This window comes from Danio aesculapii, chromosome 7 (assembly GCF_903798145.1).
Source record: "Danio aesculapii chromosome 7, fDanAes4.1, whole genome shotgun sequence".
Classification (NCBI taxonomy): domain Eukaryota; kingdom Metazoa; phylum Chordata; class Actinopteri; order Cypriniformes; family Danionidae; genus Danio; species Danio aesculapii.
This window is the reverse complement of record NC_079441.1, coordinates 38,270,544-38,288,448: the sequence shown is the minus strand read 5'-3', so window position 1 is coordinate 38,288,448 and position 17,905 is coordinate 38,270,544. Positions and strand designations below refer to the sequence as shown.

Here is a 17,905-nt window from a genome sequence, read left to right as displayed (position 1 = left end):
CATTATTTTAGAGGAAACTCACTCCAGACTGTCACATACTCTCATATATTTGCTGAGGCTGTGAATTAAATTGAATAATGTTATAAATACAATTTGTTTGTTTTTTCTCACAAAGTTGAGCTTTCACTTCATAAGACCTCAATGTATTATCCTGAACCACAGGTATCAATTAGGTATATATATATATATACACACTAATCATCTCATTTCCCCCGCCCAGAGCAAATGCGCGACTGCCGGCTGTGTGTGACAGTCTTACTAGTTAATTGAGTGAGCATACTTTCGTTCTGCCCAATTTGAACTACGCCCACAATAATAAAAAAAGAAAACAAACAGGAAAGTGCTGACAAGTGAGATGATGGTGTCTGCTGCTCCAGAAGCATTAATAAACAAATTAATATCAAAGTAAAACAGCATTTGTTTTATGGGAATATTTTGGTTACAAAGACACAGGTAATTTTTAAGAGCTGTTGCAGAATTGTTGCCACGGCTTATAGATTATTGAGCTGAAACTTAACTATAAAATTAAATCGTAAATCAAAACATAATCACAATATCTGTCCCAGAAAAAAAATGCAATTAGATATTTTCCCCAAATCGCACAGCCCTAGTTGTACCCCTACATCGTGGGATGTTGCATTTTGTTTAGAAATGAAAATTGGGTTGACATCAGAACCCAACATCAGGGTGACATCAATGTCCAACATCCAACATTACAGCTAAGAAGTCTATCAGACGTTGGATTTTGGTTGCCATTCCTGATGAATAAATGTCAGTTTTTGACGTCAAGATGATGTTGGTTTACGATGTTGACTCAATATTGTGTTTGGGTCACTTTCCAACAAAACGTAAATCAACGCATTTGACATCGTTATTGGACATCAAAATAACGTTGTCCTTAGATGCTGGTGAGACAGTGAATTTTGGTCACCTGACATCACGACCTAAATCTAACCTATTAGTAAAATCTTATGATGTCGTGTGCCTGCTGGGCAGAGAAGTGCCGCCACTCCAAACGTGGAAAGAAAATGATCAGACTTTCACTGAAGAATACCAATGTGCTCTTGCAAAATAAACATAGTAAATTGTGATTTCACATGGATTTTGCATTTTATAGATCAAGAAGAACCATTTTTTTTGCTTAGGATCTTCTTTAATGTTCTACTAAAGCAAATGCGTATGACATCTCGAATGGCCTGAAGGCGAGTAAAATAACAACAAATGTTCATTTTTGAAAACCATCCTTGAAATGGTTTGTGAGCAAATTTTACATGTCAAATTTCTTCTCGAAGATTATACCTTTTCATCTGTACCAGAGCTCTGATTTGGATTTTTCCTGAAAGACGACTCATGACACTTCATCCTTCTTGGCTCTCCCTCCTCTCTCTCCACTGATGTAATGTTAACTCGTCTTTCCTGTTCTTTCTCAACACCATCCTCATCCAGGTGTTTCTGATTTGAAAGAGGAGGTCGGGTCTTCATAAATGGGACGTTGTCGTTCACATTTAAATCACACAGTTTACTTTGTTGCGTAGAGCCACAAGTGAGCTGAAGTTTTGAGTGCCGAGTGCCGTTGAGATGTGTTTCTGCATCTGTGTGTTCCATTTGTCCCTGTTTGCGCCTGCTCAGATGTGTCCAATCACTGAAGCCTTCGTCCTCTTCCAAAGACGATGGACAGCTTGGAATGAGACCATTCGGATGCCTAACAAAGATTGAAAATCTTTCAGAATTTCGGCTCGTTTGGATGCCAATATATGAATATCAAGGCTACATGAACACTTAGATCTGTTATAATAGAATAGAATAGAATAGAATAGAATAGAATAGAATAGAATAGAAGCCTTGGCTTCTAAAAAGCCTTGATTGAAAAGCGCAGGTGTGGTCTTGATACAAGCGCACATTTATATTCACAGACAGATTAAAACACAAAGAATAAGACAGAGAAAGTTGGCTGAAGCCAGAATCTGGGGGTTGAGAATCCATGGAAACAAAACAAACACACACAGCATAATACTTTTTTTTTTTTCTTGATTTAGACCAGAGTTCATTTTTAATGATTTTGAAACTAACTGGTTGTCCAGAGGCAGTGCAGTGCGAGGGCTGTCCTGAGGGGTCACGGTGGGTTGAAAAGGCTCAGTAGAGGAACTGCTTCTTGCACGCCGTCGACGTTCTCTCTCTATTTCTTCTGCATCTTCTAGACTGCGTTGAACAGTGATCCTGCACACATGCATATGAACACACACAATTAATGAAAAAACTAAGTGGAGTTTGCATGATTCCTCCAGGTGCTCCGGTTTCCCCCACAGTCCAAAGACATGCGCTATAGCTACGTTGGCTGTAGTGTATGAGTGTGAATACAAGAGTGAATGGGTGTGTCTCAGGGTTGCAGCTGGAAGGGCATCTGTTGCGTAAAACATATGCTGGATAAGTTGGTGGTTCATTCCGCTGTGACGACCCCTGATAAATAAAGGGACTAAGCTGAAAAGAAAATGAATAAATGAATGTATTTCTCTTTAGGAACGCATGCTTGTTACCTTATTACTCTTTAGTAACGCATGCTTAATATTAAATTGATTCCAGTTTTTTCTCTGAGGTCTTTACAGCCTACAACAGCAAAAGGTCTAAAACTGTAGTAACTAACCAAAATAACTGCAGTAAACAAGTGTAAAAACAGACATACGGACAACGGTTTCCTAACGTTTAGCCCCCCAAAACATTATGTTGGAAAAACACAGACTCTCCTTATCATTCTCTTTCTCCCATTCAATCAGACATGCACTTACACAAACACAGAAGCATGCACACACACATACACACACACACACACTGACTTACGATTTTTATCAATAAAATCATTTCTATGTGACATTTCTCATTAGTGAGCTAATAATGACACTTTTCTAAAAGCAGAGGAACTTACAATTTGGTATTATTAGACATGTTACTAACACTGCTGTCAACACAAGAGCCACACAACCACATGTTCGCATCCTCTATATTTTTCTCTGTTTCTTTTTAGCAACACCTTTAATTTTTGCACTAACAACTGCATTAGTTTACTATTAACGACAGCAACAGGAGTTTAGGATTAGGAGATAAAGGAGTAAGCCTCAGACACAAAAACAATTTAAGGACAATAAAACATGAGAAATATATATATATATAAATATATATATATATATATATATATATATATATATATATATATATATATATATATATATATATATATATATATATATATATATATATATATATATATATATACTACATCATACTACATCATTTATCTTTTTGACTATGACAGCGATGGGTCATCTGACAGAAGGCAGGGTCAGAGATGAACAGGAAGTAAGTCAAACACGGACAGGAAGTGCAGGGTTTACACTGACAGGAAATAGCTCACTGGTTTCCTTTATACTGGCTGACATTACACTAAACAAAACAACTGGCACTAATACTTTTACCTAATATTTACCGTAATTGTGAGGAGGTTTGCTTGATGATAGTTTTACGCAGTCATCCATCAAATCACTTACTGTAAGTATAAGATTGGTGTGTGAATGGCATCATAAACATTAATAATAATAATTATTATTAGCAATATTACGTTATTAATCATAAATAAATCTATATGGTACAAAAAGATTTTTATTTTATTATTATCAAACGCCTTATTATCCATTCTTACTATTAATGACAATTCAAATGTCATTGTCAATTTTATTTATATAGCACTATTAAACACAACCAAAGGTTGACCAATGTGCTGCACAATACAAATCACAAAGAGAAAGACATAAAATTATAGCTAAAACAAACACTTCTTGATAAAATGCCAAATCAAAAAGGTAAGTTGTCAACCTAGATTTAAAAACAGACAGAGATGATATAGATCTAATACAGAGGGGCAGAGTATTCCACAGTCTAGGACCAGCTACTGCAAAATCATGGTCACCCCTGCATTTCAGCCTCGACTTTGGGATAGGCTTGGGCCGGTATAAGATTCTGACAGTATGATAACCTTGACTAAAAATATCACGGTTTCACGATATTGTGGTTACTGTTGTAAAATAAATCTTTTTAAATTTCCTTTTTGAACACAATATATTTTATTTTAGAAACATTTAAATGAAATGAGAAATATTTTGTAACAGTAAACATGCCAGGCTAAATAATTCAAATCAAATATTGACTTCTCCTGTCTAAATTTGTCTTTTTTTTTTTTTTTTTTGCAATTTAAAATGGCATCTTTGGATATCTTTTCTAGAGAAGAGCTACTGATGTCCTAAAAAACAAAAAAAAAAAAAAACATAAAACGAAAAGTCGTACACATACCTTAGAAATGATATAGCAGAAAATGTTGACAGTTTTAAAACCTTGACTTTTCCAAACCATGGTATACCTTGAAAACGGTTATCATCCCATGCCTACTTTGGGATGCATAATAGTCTCTGGCTTGATGACCACAGAGATTGATCAGGCTGATATTCAGTCAACATGTCTGCCAGATAAGAAGGAGCCAAGCCATTTAGTGATTTAAAAACCAAGAAAAGAATTGTAAAAATTAAACAATAGTGCACAGGCAACCAGTGCAAAGAGCAGAAGACTGGTGTGATGTGGTACTGGTGGTTACTTAACTGTTTTGACAACATTGATAATTAAAAACGAGTCTTAAAATTGCTGAAAGATCATGTGGATCTGAAGAATTGTCATATTATAAAAATACATTTTAAAATGCACTAAAATACATACAATGCAAATCTCATTATGAAACTTTCAAAAACATGAATAAATAAGAAATACTAATAATCATGATTCCACTTTTGATAGCAAATTATATCCATGGCTTTAGGACAGATACATCAAACAAAAAGCATTCCGAACATCTTTCTCTTTCTTACATACTGTTATCGACAAACAGAACAAGAAAAAACACATAAATCTCTCTACATAGCAAAGTGAAGCCTACATTCATGTCACCAAATATCAACTAAACTCATTTTCTTTGTTTAAAACTCAATGTGAACGTTTTGGGTGTTGGAGCGGCTCAAATTTTCCAGTTTAAAGGAGGCTCCGAGTCCTCAGGGCAAAGCGGAGGGGGGCCGTCCCCTATCATAGATCCAGCAGATTTACTGCAGGGGGAGATCTGATGATGATAATGATGATTTCACTAAGCCCAGGAAAATTCCAGTCATAAAAGCCATTGAAGCCTGTCATTGCCATTCCATATGATGTCATGAATTGAGTCACTGTGTGCCGTGTGAAAAACAGACATCTGGAATGTTTTTTTACTTTATAACTACAGACACATCTACATTATCATTTCATGACATCACTCTACAAACTCTACATATATACACTCTATAAAATGCTGGGTTATATGACAATCCCAACTGTTGGGTTAAAGTTGGTTTATATATTGATTTTTAAAAATTAACCCAGCAGTTGAGTTTGATAGTGATTTACCCAAAATTAGATTTAAATAGCGCTTTATTTCTAGACAACAACACAATAATCAGCCCATTCTTGGAAGTCCTAATGATTTGAGTCTCACTACATCACATGCATGCATTCTTTGACTATAAATTTTGTCTGACCTCAAAACAACCTACAAGAACTTTGCCCCTTCCCCCTAAACACCCTGAAGGACTGATAAACAGCTGAAGGATCTCATGCTCCGTGTTTCCCCCATTCAGCCTGATAAATCCTCTCTGTCCTGATGATTCTTCTGTGCCGTTTCAGATTATCTCCATCAACCATTTAAAAAAAGTCATGAATCTTGTAGAACCGTGAAAAAAATGTAATGTACTACACTATAATCTGTTTAAAGACAACTGGTGTGACCACAGCAGATCAAAGAAAACACATCTGAATCACCAAATGGCCACCAAATAGACAAACACATTCACACATGCATGCAAATAAAGAACATCTCACCTCTGCAGCTTCTCCAGTCCCTTTTTGCTGGAATTTCGTCTCAGAATTGAGCTGGACATGTTAGAGTTTTTCTGAAATCTCAGCTGTGACTGAAGAAGATTATTGACTGTGTTTCCCCGATTCTTTCTCCTTTCCTGTGAGTCCTCTGAAGGGTGTGAATGTGCTCCCCTTCTCTCACTAAACAGGATTTCAGTCTCTCTCTCTCTCTCTTTCTCTCTCTCTCTCACTCTGTTCCACTCACTCCCTTCCTCTGTCTCTCTCCATGTGTTTTTCATTCAGAGCTTTGAAACTCTGGCTCCTGTCTATTCCAGTTCTCTCTTCCAATCAGCAGAAAGCTAACCAGTCATGTGACAGTCCTCTGGGAGAGTAAGATGATACCACACATACACACATACACACACACATACACATACTCAAAACAATAGAATTAAAGGGCTGCTAATAATCTGCATGCTGTCAGACACTTGATTCAGAACTAATATATTAGCATGCATTGTTTACCTGTTGCCTAACTGCTTAAGATAATAAACAGGTAGGCTAAGGTACGGTAAGTACATAATTGGAGACAATCATTCAAGTCACAATTGTAGAGCATTTAAATGAATCATGGCTTAGCTAAAATAATATCCTTATGAAAGTAGTTGTGATGATTACTGCACATTGGTAGGCCCAATTAATGTTTGTGATGTGCACTCACCGGCCACTTTATAAGGTACGCCTGTCAAACTGCTCGTTAACTCAAATTTCTAATCAGTCAATCACATGGCAGCAACTCAATGAATTTTGGCATGTAGACATGGTCAAGACAATCTGCTGCAGTTTAAACCAAGCATCAGAATAGGGGAAGAAAGATGATTCAAGTCACTTTGAACCTTGCATGGTTGTTGGTGCCAGAAGGGCTGGTCTGAGTATTTCAGAAACTGCTGATCTACTGGGATTTTCACACACAACCATCTCTAGGGTTTACAGAGAATGGTCAGAAAAACAGAAAATATCCAGTTGTGTGGGTGCAAATGCCTTGTTGATGCCAGAGGTCAAAGGAGAATGGCCAGACTGGTTACAGCTGATAGAAAGGCAACAGTAACTAAATAACCACTTGTTACAGCCGAGGTATGCAGAAGAGCATCTCTGAAAGCACAACATATCCAACCTTGAGGTGGATGGGCTACAGCAGCAGAAAACAACACTGGGTGCCACTCCTGTCAGCTAAGAACAGGAAACTGAGGCTACAATTCACACAGGTTTACCAAAGTTTGACAATAGAAGATTAGAAAAATGTTGCCTGGTCCATCCTGCCTTGTATCAACACTTGATGGGGGGATATTTTCTTGGCACACTTTGGGCCCATTAGTACCAATTGAGCATCATGTCAATTCCACAGCCTACCAGAGTATTGATTGACCATGTCCATCCCTTTATGATCCCTTCTGATGGCTACTTTCAGGAGGTTAACGCACCATGTCATAAAGCACGAATCATCTCGGACTGGTTTCTTGAACATGACAATGAGTTCACTGGACTCAAATGGTCTCCACAGTCACTAGAACTCAGTCCAATAGAGCACCTTTGGGATGTGATGAAACGGGAGATTCACATCATGGATGTGCAGCCAACAAATCTCCAGCAACTGCGTGACGCTATCGTGTCAATATGGACCAAAATCTCTGAGGAATATTTCCAGTACCTTGTTGAATCTATACCACAAAGGATTAAAGCAGTTCTGAAGCCAAAAGGGGGTCCAACCCGCCCGGTAAGGTGTGCCTAATAAATTGGCTGGTGTATATTAGAGGGTATGATGTGAAGATATAGACATAGTTTAGTACCACACGTTGAAGCCCAACCTCTATTCAATATTAATAGCTTAATTTTTACTTTAAACATACTGTAGGCATTCAATTTAACTCATAATCAGACATATACTGTATGTATAACATTGTTTATGAAAGTATGCGTAAAACAAAAATCAAAGCATGACATTTGGAGTGCTTCAAATCATATTAAATCAGAGAATTCATTTAAAACTTGGTTAGCGTATCAACAATCTGTGCATGTGACCCATATGAAAGGTAATCAGGGTCAAAGTCTTCAAACAAAATGTGTGAAATTTGATTGAGCCAAAATACAGTTTGACTGTTGAAGCAGTTACTTTAAAGCCACCACAAAATCAAAATGGAAATGGAAAATGTCGTCACCCTAGAATTATAAGGTTTTATCTGACATTTTTGTCAAAATTGAGTTATTGTCATATTCTTATTAAATGACAACTTATTCACATTATGGGATGTTTTTTATATGTTGTTTACATTTTAAGACTTTATATTAAAAAACAAATGTTACATACTGTTTGCTATGGAATGCAAAAACTTTGAAGCTCAACATCTCAAAATCATTCAGAACGCAGATAGAACCTTATAATTCAAAGATGACGATGTGTGTATATATTAGTGCTTGTTATAAACAATGTATATGTGCACTTTAATATCTTGTAAAAATGTATTTGCCCTCAGAATATTTAATCCAAAATAACCTTCTCTCACCTTTGAAACAACTTTTCTTCACTTCTGGTCATATGGAATGCCTTTCAGGAGGGGCTATCAGGGCATCTCATTTCTGCTTTTCCTTTATCTATTCGTCAACTTCTTTTATTTTGTTAGCAACAGCCATAATCTAACAATCCAATTGGTTCTCAAAGGACAAAATCATGAACATCTTACTTTTTTATATATATATAATTTCAGGTTCGTTTCCAGTGGATGTACATTACTATAATGGGAAAAGGTCAATCTGTTTCTAGGTGATTTTAATGGAAGACTATATAATGTTTAGTGTTTGTATAGGTTCATGCTAATACTTACAATGCCCTTCTTGAATAAACATCCTATCTGACTTTTGTTTTATATATATTTCAATGTTCCATCATTCATTCATTCATTCATTCATTTTCTTTTCGGCTTAGTCCCTTTATTAATCTGGGGCCGCCACTGTGGAATGAACCGCCAACTTATCCAGCATATGTTTTATGCAGCGGATACCCTTGCAGCTGCAACCCATCACTGGGAAATATTCCATCATGTTACATATAAAATCAAATACATCTGTTTCTTCATCTGCTATGCTTTTTGACACAGTTCAAATATTTGTTGATGCAATCAAACGATTTCTCTTAAAGACTTTTGCCCCTGAGTGCTTACCGTGAGTTTGTTGTCAATCAAGGGCTGGTGCCCAGGGGCGTCGTTAGACCCAATTTACTGGGACACGTGCCCCAGTAAACATCGCCAGTGCCCCAGTAAATGCATTGAGATATGATTTCCTTAATATGTAAGTGTATTTATTAAGAGTGGTAATTCTGAAATAAAGACGTTATTCTCTATGTGCAACCGAAGCAACGCTGGTGAAAGCAATATAATCAAAAAGCAAACTGACGCATCTCCGCGTGTGCGCAGAGAACCCGCGCGCCTCTCGCACGCGCTGCTCTTCTCCCCATGCGAGCATGCACGCCAAAAAAGTAGGCTACTTGCTGCTCACGCGCCGCTCATGCGTTGTAAAACCGGGGTAACAGACTTTTTTTGTTTTACAAGTCGACAAAACTAAAGTTTAAACATTATGATGTGATCTTACTAAGCATGCCTCCTGATAGATTTTTTTTTAGTATGAAGCAAAAAGGAGGGATGAGAGTCAGGGAGGTAAAACTTAATAAACCTGCCATGTGCCATGTGTCAAGTCTAAGACAACGGATAATTCTATAAAACATTTTTTTTTTGTATTTCATTGAATTGTTTACAGAATTTCATTCAAATAAAATTAATATTTATGCAAAATATTTCTTCAATGATCTTAGCATCACTCCAGTTGTGTCTTAACATTGTTTTCCAGTTACATTTGAAATTATTTTGAATATTAATTGTATAATAACAATAATACTTTTATTTATATTAAATATTTATTTAAAAATAATAATAAATAAATAAATATATATATATATATATATATATATATATATATATATATATATATATATATATATATATATATATATATATATATATGTGTGTGTGTGTGTATGTGTGTGTGTGTGTGCGTGTGCGTGTGTGTGTGTGTGCGTGTGCGTGTATATGTATATGTATATGTATATGCATATGTATATGTATATGTATATGTATATGTATATGTATATGTGGGTGGTGCGGAAAGGGGGTGCGTGCCCCAGAAGAGCTTTATGTCTAGCAACGCCCCTGGCTGGTGTTACAGTGTTGTAGTTTTTCCTGTTGTACATTTTGTGTAGTTAGTCTCCGAATGGTCCAAAGGTGAAGATGAAATTACATGTAAGTTTGGTGCATAAATATATCAAACCTTTGATTCTTTGATTTGTAGTTTATTTTGTTCCAGGAAACTCACCTCAATACAATTTTGAGCATTTAAACAAGTTTTACTGTATTACTGAATTTCAAAGACCAAAAGTGGATATTTTTAACAAATTAAAGCCCAAACATCACATACTTGAAAACTTTCTTTTTACAGCACATTGCTTTTACCAACTTTAACTTCATTACTACAGATAATACCACTTTTACCTATTACCAATTATCACCAATAATACCACAAGAATTAAAACAACCAAATATAAATTATTGAAGAGCCGCAGTTTTAGGCCTCAGACTCAAACATCTTCTTCCTGCCGTCCATACCAGCCTTATCCTCGATGTTCTTACGCCAGTCTCCCACAGCCTCCTTCTCCTGGAGTGGCAGAAATGCACAATAATTAAAAACCTTTTTGTGTGTTTTGTATTCTGATCAATTTCAGCATACAGACATCAGCATACATTTTATTTTATTCTTCTTCATTCTCTGACTGATTATTTCTAACTGACTTCAAATGTTGTTGTAAAAATCTCCAATATTGACCTTATTCTTTTAGATAGGAATGGGTGAAGCCACTGGAACCTTGTTGACATGAAACCTCCACTGATATTAGCCATAAAAAAACAGCTTGTTATGCAGCTTGATGATGCAAAGCTGTATTTTCTTCTTATGTTATTTTTATTCTTATGTACTGTCATAATTGTCATAATCTACAAACACACAATTGTTTGTAGAGCAAGAAGTTTGATCAATTACTGCCATTTATTATTACTAGTCATTTCCCTATATAGACAAATAATTCAGAAGTTCAAAAACAATCACAGAAAAGGGCTTACGTCCGCATTGCAGAATAAGGTCAACAGAAAATCTGAGTTTTGCCCACATTTTATAATTAATGTTTCTATTACAAGGTTAATGATGTGCCCTCACCTCCTCCTTGACCTCCTTCTTGACTTGTTTGAGGTTAGCTCTCAGGTCCAGGGACACTTTGTGTTTGGAGCCCAGCAGGGCCTGCAGCATGGCATCAGCAGACATGCGCACTTTCTTCAGAACCGGTTTCTTGAATTTACCCTTTAGGTCTTGAACCTTAATCTTCAGATCCTCAATCTTAAGACATCAAGAAAAAGCTTTTGATTGTAACTTTTAGTCAGAAGTTAAATAAAGTCTATTTGCACTTACTGTATGAATAAATGTAAAGAAATAGCACACAAGGTTGCCTCACTGCAAGAAGGTCACTGTTTCAAGTCCAAGCTGAACTAGGAGGCCTTTCTATGGAGAGAATTGTATGTTCTCCCTGTGTTCATGTGTGATTTCACCAGGTGATCTGGTTTCCCAGATAGGGTATAGGTGAATTGTATGAATAAATTGGTTGTTGTGTGTGAATAGGAGAGTTTATGAGTGTTGCAACAAAGGGTATCTGCCAGTAAAACATATGCTAGAGTAATTGGTGGTTCATTCAGTTGTGGTGACCCCTGATAAAGCAGGGAATAAGCCAAAAGAAAGTGAGTGAATGTGTAAATAAAACGCATATTTAATGCAAGACTGTTTAGGTTTAGGATTACTGGCTGGTGTATGGTGGGCTTTGTTGTTCTAGTAAGGCAAGGTAGGTAAGATAAGTTTATTTATATAGCACATTTCATACACAGTGGCAATTCAAAGTGCTTTACATAAACAGGAATAAAAGAGACAAGTATAAATAAAATAAAAGATATAAAAATCTGATGAACCCCCCCCCCCCCCCCCCCCACCCTTCTCATCCATTTGTAAAATTTAGTTTAGCCTCAGTATTTTATTTCTGCTTAATACATGCTTTTTATTGCGAATAGAAATGCATTTTGTACCTATTTGTACTTGTTTACAAATAGTACATGTTGTTAAATTTAAATTTACCTCCTTGTCTGACTTGGCCACTTTGGTCTCCATGTCGTATCTTTGTTCATCAACCATGTCAATCTGCTGGTGCATCTTCCTACACAGTTCCTTTAAACAAAGACACACACAGAGCCTTTTTTTCAACACATCTGCAAAAATGTTCTTAAATTCACCATATATCCTTCTGTATATCAATCACCACAGTTTAAGCTAAAAATCCTCTAAAATGTGTTCAACTCAAGAAAAAAAAGTCACACAAATCTGAAGGTCAGTATAAACTTAAAGTACATTTTCATTTCATTCAATCTTTGTGTAATGTTAATTCAATCTTCATGTGTACCTGTAGCTCTTGCATGCTTCCAGGCAGTGAGAGACCAGGGCAGTTCTCCTCCATGTACCTTTGTTTTTCTTCCTCTGCCGCTGCTGCTTCCTCCTCCAGAAGCCCATGAGCGATCTGGAGCAACAAGCTCTGGAGCACAAAAACACATAGAAACATAGTAATCAACAGAGAGTCAGTGAAGTTCATATAGCTCAGATGTCATGAAGAAAAAGATGACCTCACCTTCAGATGGTGCCTACGGCTGGAAGTCATCTTTTTCCTATCAGAAAGCAAATGTTTTTAATTTGAGAGCAGCATTCAGCGTCTGGGATGATTGCAAATGGAACTCTAGAAATTGCCACATTGGAAGTATAAGGTTCTGCATATTGAGCAGTTTTGAGATATTGAGCTTTTTTTTCTTTCCATAGCAGAAATTGCATGAAGAACAAGACAAAATATAAAATATATCAATATCAAATATAAATTTTTGGGGGATTTTTGGAACAGGTCAAATGCAGATAGAATATCTTTAGATTGAATTCAACAACAGCAAAAATCACAGTAAAACATTTATTAATGGGTTAATGGGCATTTGGTACCAGAAGTGGCTCATATGAAAGGCAAAGGCCTCTAAATTATGCTTATTTTACTCAAATAAAACATGTTCATGCCTTGATCTTTAATTATTTAATTAGGACAGTAAGGTCTGACTTTGCTTAGACAAAAGTCTTGTCACTTAACAGAAATAATGTACAGTATAATATATAAAGTCATGGTTTAGTGGAAAAAGAATTAATAATGCATATGACTCCCATGAGCTTGGAGGACTGCATCCACACATCTCTGCAATGACTCAAATAACTTATTAATAAAGTCATCTGGAATGGCAAAGAAAGCGTTCTTGCAGGACTCCCAGAGTTCATCAAGACTCTTTGGATTCATCTTCAATGCCTCCTCTTTCATCTTACCCCAGACATGCTCAATAATGTTCATGTCTGGTGATTGGGCGGGCCAATCCTGGAGCACCTTGACCTTCTTTGCTTTTAGGAACTTTGATGTGGAGGCTGAAGTATGAGAAGAAATGCTATCCTGCTAAATAATTTCTCTCTCCTGTGGTTTGTAATGTAATGGGCAGCACAAATGTCTTGATACCGCAGGCTGTTAATGTTGCCATACACTCTGCAAATCTCTCGCACAACCCCATACTGACTGTAACCCCAAACCATGATTTTCCTTCACCAATCTTGACTGATTTCTATGAGAATCTTGGGTCCATGCGTGTTCCAATAGGTCTTCTGCAGTTTTTGTGATGATTGAGATGCAGTTCAACAGATAAATCATCAGACAAATCCACATTCTGTCACTTTTCCAAATGATCAACTAGAAATCAAGTTATTATTTGTTGCTCCTACAACTGGGATCAATGACAAGACTTTTGTCAGCTTATATCTGATTCACCTTTTTATGTGAAAATGCATTCTTTTAATTTTTATTTCTCAAAAAAAATCTGCTAGTGGCATGAATTTTGATATGGCCTGTATATCACTAACCCTGACCTGTGAGATGATCCCGATGGGTCAACTTGTGTGCATTCAGAATGCAAATGGGCTCACAAATATAGTTCAATTTAGGAGCTTTTTTCTAAATAAAGAGGGTCAAAACGTATCACATAACGTAAATAAGTAGTCAAAGAATATGTTTATAACCCAATATTGACAAAAATGTCACAACCTTCTCATTCCAAAGTGACAAAATGTATATTAATGTTTGATTTATTTAGGCACACATGCTTGCATGTATTATCATAAACACACAATTCTACTTGATGCTAAATGTACTTGCAGGGATTGGTATTCACACCACAACATCACGATGTTTGTAAATCAATACTCACTCAGACATCTTGGCTGTCTCTTTGTGGCGACCCCTCTGAAGGTGAAGACGCCTGTGTGGGGTAGGTGTAAGTTTTGCTGCCTTCAATCTAATGGAAACAATTTATATTCAGTCATTTGGAGGTCTAAATCTGGCTTCTGATAATGTGCAAGAGAGATGGCTGCTGAACGTGGATGTCTGGAAGTGCCAATACCAACAGAAGTGTCCGGTGTTTAAAGGGTTGAATTTGAGAAGCAGTTGTCTTGAGCTCTTTTTTTAGCGTTCCTTTGTAGGAAAACAGAGGACGGGACAGCTGACAGACCTCTTGAAGAATCTCCTAAGCCTCAACACTCAACAGCTGATAGCCTTCACAGCTGTAAAAATAATTCCTGCTGCTCTGAAGAACTATATTAGACCTTTTCTTGTATTTTGGATGGGATGGAGTCTGAGTTTGGATCTTCTGCTATCTAAAATGAGTTGTTTTCTCCATATGAAAAATATATATGAAGAAAATATGGAAATGGTGATGATATAGGCTTTGAATGGTTAAAATTGGTAAAAGAACTTTGAGAATTTGCTAAATGAGATTAATTACACTACACTGCAATTAATTCAGTATACTTGGATTTATTCCTACAATATTAACAATATATCAAACCAGGCAGTTAATAAAAACTTTATTTTTTAGGATTTGGCATGACAATGCTTTGAAAAAAAAAAACTAATTAAAACTGTTTTATAAAGAGAACATCAAAACAATATAAATCTTTAAAGTATAAAACATAGGATATTCAGATATTCAGATTACATCCACACACAATGCAAAAAAAAAGTATTAATTAATTGAAAAATAAATTTAATAAAAAATGTAATGTAAAAAAATAATGAAAAAATTTATTAAATAATAAAAAAATATCTGCACATTCCTAAATGTAGATACAGTCAATCAAACAACAAAATTACTTGATATATGAAAAAGAAAATGTGAATTTAGTGGGTTAAGGCCTAAAACAAGAACAAATGGAAAAACATTCTTGTTTTACCCTTTGTTTTACCTTTGAGTTGTTATTTTTCTTGTTTTAAACATAAAATCAATAGATTTTGATCCATTTTTGATCCAAGACTCCTAGTCAATTTTGACTCTGAAGTTACATATATCTGCATGATTTTAAAAGTATGTTTAAATAATTTGCACTGGAAAACAAAGACTAAAAATAAAAAAAACACTAAATAAACTTAGTAAACTCTTTACTGTTTGTTACTTTAACTATATAGAAAATATTTTGTTAAGGTTGTGAAGTAATATGTTTCAAAAGTAAAAGTTACTACTCAGTGCGTGACATAAGACATAGTCACAGAATTAAATCAATTATGCACGAGGACCGTCATCCAGTCCACATATTAAAGCACATTATCCTGCTTATTGCTTGGATTTTCCGGGCTAAATTTGGCTTTTCAGCATGAGTGAAATCTTCTGAAGGTCTGTGGCATTATCTAATGGCAGTGTGATAAACCCTAGAGACAAACAGAGTAATAGACACTCACCTTTCAGCGCGCAGCAGGACGTTCAGTTCAGAGGGATTAGAAAGAAAGTGTGTCAGTCCATTACATTAACTGGGTTTTTATAGGCTTCCCATCCATTCTGTTTAAGGAAGCAGATCTTTCCTTAAGCCAATGAGACTGGCAAATCCCAACACCCCCCTCTGCTCCCCTCCACCTCAATCAACACTTGCACATTTGCTTTTCTATCATTACATCTTTGAAGCTTTTTTGCAGGCTTGTTTGTTTTTATATTAAGCTAATGATGATTTCTACAACTCAATAAATTATCAACCAAAAAATAATTTAATCATTTTGTTTTTTATTATTTTGACTGAGCCCCACAGTGGTAATTTCAGTTTATTTGTTTATGTGGGGACATTTTGTCCAAGCATTGTATTTCAAAACCAAAACACCAAAACCTACAGACACACGTCTTTAAAGATAGCTCACCAAAAATAAAAATGTACTCATTGCATCATTTACTCTTCTTTAAGTGGTTTCAAAACTGTTTGGGTTTCTTTATTGTGCTGAACACAAAAGACGATATACTGAAGAATGCTGGAAACCAGTAACAGAGGTTTCCATTATTTTTATAAGTATCTTCTTTTGTGTTCAGCAGAAGAAATTCAGAGTGGTCTGATGTCTGATGCCAAGAAGTGGATGATGAGCAAATGTTGACAGAATATTTGTATTTTGAGGTGAGCTATTCTTTCTGAACCCCAGAAATCACTGACATTTGTGTTTGTTTTCTCACCTGTTGTGCTCTCTATCAGCAGCAATAAAACAGGTGGAAACTCCAACTGTACCGAAATATCACACATTCTGCTGACACAATTTAGATCACATACACAATTTAGATTACATACTTAAACCACGCAATCACCTGGTGATTTTAACAATACATTTATATGCTGGCATATCTGTAAAATAGTATACAGTTAAATAGTTTAAAAGATTTACAGTGAGACTTTGTAGAAACGCACATATATCTATTTAGAGCTGTCTTAAAAGACACTGAGTCTTAAAAAAACATGTTTTATCAGATGGACAGCACAGACTTCAGATGAAAACAGACTTACAAGTAATATTATCTCAATATCTAGCTTTAGTCTACAGTCATATGTTGCATTGATCAAGAAAACTGTTGGTTAATATAGTTTTAGGCGGCAAACACTGAAAAAAATAGTAAATCTTTAAAATTAATTTTAAAAATTTCATTTAGGAAGAAAATTAAATTTAACAGAGCATTCATTTTCAATTGTTGTTTGTTTTATTAATTTTGAACAGTACACTTTGTTTTACTTTGTAATATACAAATGATACAACTTTCGTTTAAAAAAACACTATTTAAAAAAAGTTAGCTGAATTGTTGTTATTATTTTCCCACTGATGGGTTGCAGCTGGAAGGGTATCCGCTATGTAAAACATATGCTGGATAAGTTAACGGTTCATTCCGCTGTGGCAACCCCAGATTAAAAAAGGGACTAAGCCGAAAAAGAAAATTAATGTATGAATGTTGTTATTGTTATTATTATTATTATTATTATTATTATTATTATTATTATTATTATTATTATTATTTGACTTTTTCTTTTTTTCTTATTCTGACCATTTTTGTTTACCATGTCAGTCATAAGGTAATTTAGCAATGCAAATAAGCAGGTACTGGATGAGAACAATGTGAGCTTCATTGTTAAAGGGGTTAGCAGTGTTGATGAAGCAAAGGATTATAGGCGGCATGCCAACCCAGACCAAATAAATTTGATTTCAGAAATATTTTCACATTTTCTCTTGACTTACCTTTTTAGCAAGAAGCTTATTCTCTCAAGACTCGCGAATCTCGAAGTATCGCGTGAGTGGACTCTCGTCTCGTTCTGCTCCCGCTGCAAAGGTATGATACAATGGATATTCATCGTTTGTAAGTGAACAGGTCACTATTAACTATGCAAATAAGAAAAGAGACAGATTCTTCTACATAAGGTAGGATATTAAGTTTTTAAT

The 17,905-nt window shown here is 35.6% G+C and overlaps 2 protein-coding genes across 4 annotated transcripts in view; both read right to left on the bottom strand.

Annotated features, from left to right (window-relative positions):
• The window catches only part of lsp1b (lymphocyte specific protein 1 b), a 29,465-nt gene extending 23,285 nt beyond the window's left edge, over positions 1 to 6,180 (bottom strand). For 2 of the 3 annotated variants that reach the window (XM_056461881.1, XM_056461882.1), the window contains exons 1-3: positions 5,941 to 6,180; positions 2,071 to 2,217; positions 1,300 to 1,702 (exon numbers count right to left, since the gene is read on the bottom strand). In XM_056461881.1, coding sequence (XP_056317856.1) covers positions 1,300 to 1,702; positions 2,071 to 2,217; positions 5,941 to 5,999 — 609 coding nt within the window. In that variant the 5' untranslated portion in view covers positions 6,000 to 6,180. The remainder of the gene's footprint in view (positions 1 to 1,299; positions 1,703 to 2,070; positions 2,218 to 5,940) is intronic. The other variant, XM_056461883.1, reaches the window with a different exon arrangement.
• Positions 6,181 to 10,291: 4,111 nt separating this feature from the next.
• On the bottom strand, positions 10,292 to 16,013 carry tnni2b.1 (troponin I type 2b (skeletal, fast), tandem duplicate 1). Its single transcript, XM_056461879.1, has 7 exons — positions 15,908 to 16,013; positions 14,385 to 14,471; positions 12,734 to 12,770; positions 12,512 to 12,640; positions 12,190 to 12,279; positions 11,230 to 11,406; positions 10,292 to 10,674 (listed from the first exon to the last, which is right to left on the bottom strand). The coding sequence occupies exons 2-7, from the start codon at positions 14,390 to 14,392 to the stop codon at positions 10,585 to 10,587; spliced, it is 531 nt and encodes a 176-aa protein (XP_056317854.1). The 5' UTR covers positions 14,393 to 14,471; positions 15,908 to 16,013; the 3' UTR covers positions 10,292 to 10,584.
• Between the last annotated feature and the right edge of the window lie 1,892 nt (positions 16,014 to 17,905).

Coding starts and splice junctions, on each gene's coding strand:
- tnni2b.1 (XM_056461879.1), bottom strand. Junction 12,280..12,511: donor GAAGCATGCAAGAGCTACAG/GTACACATGAAG, acceptor CTTTGTTTAAAG/GAACTGTGTAGGAAGATGCA. Junction 10,675..11,229: donor AGAAGGAGGTCAAGGAGGAG/GTGAGGGCACAT, acceptor CTGCCACTCCAG/GAGAAGGAGGCTGTGGGAGA.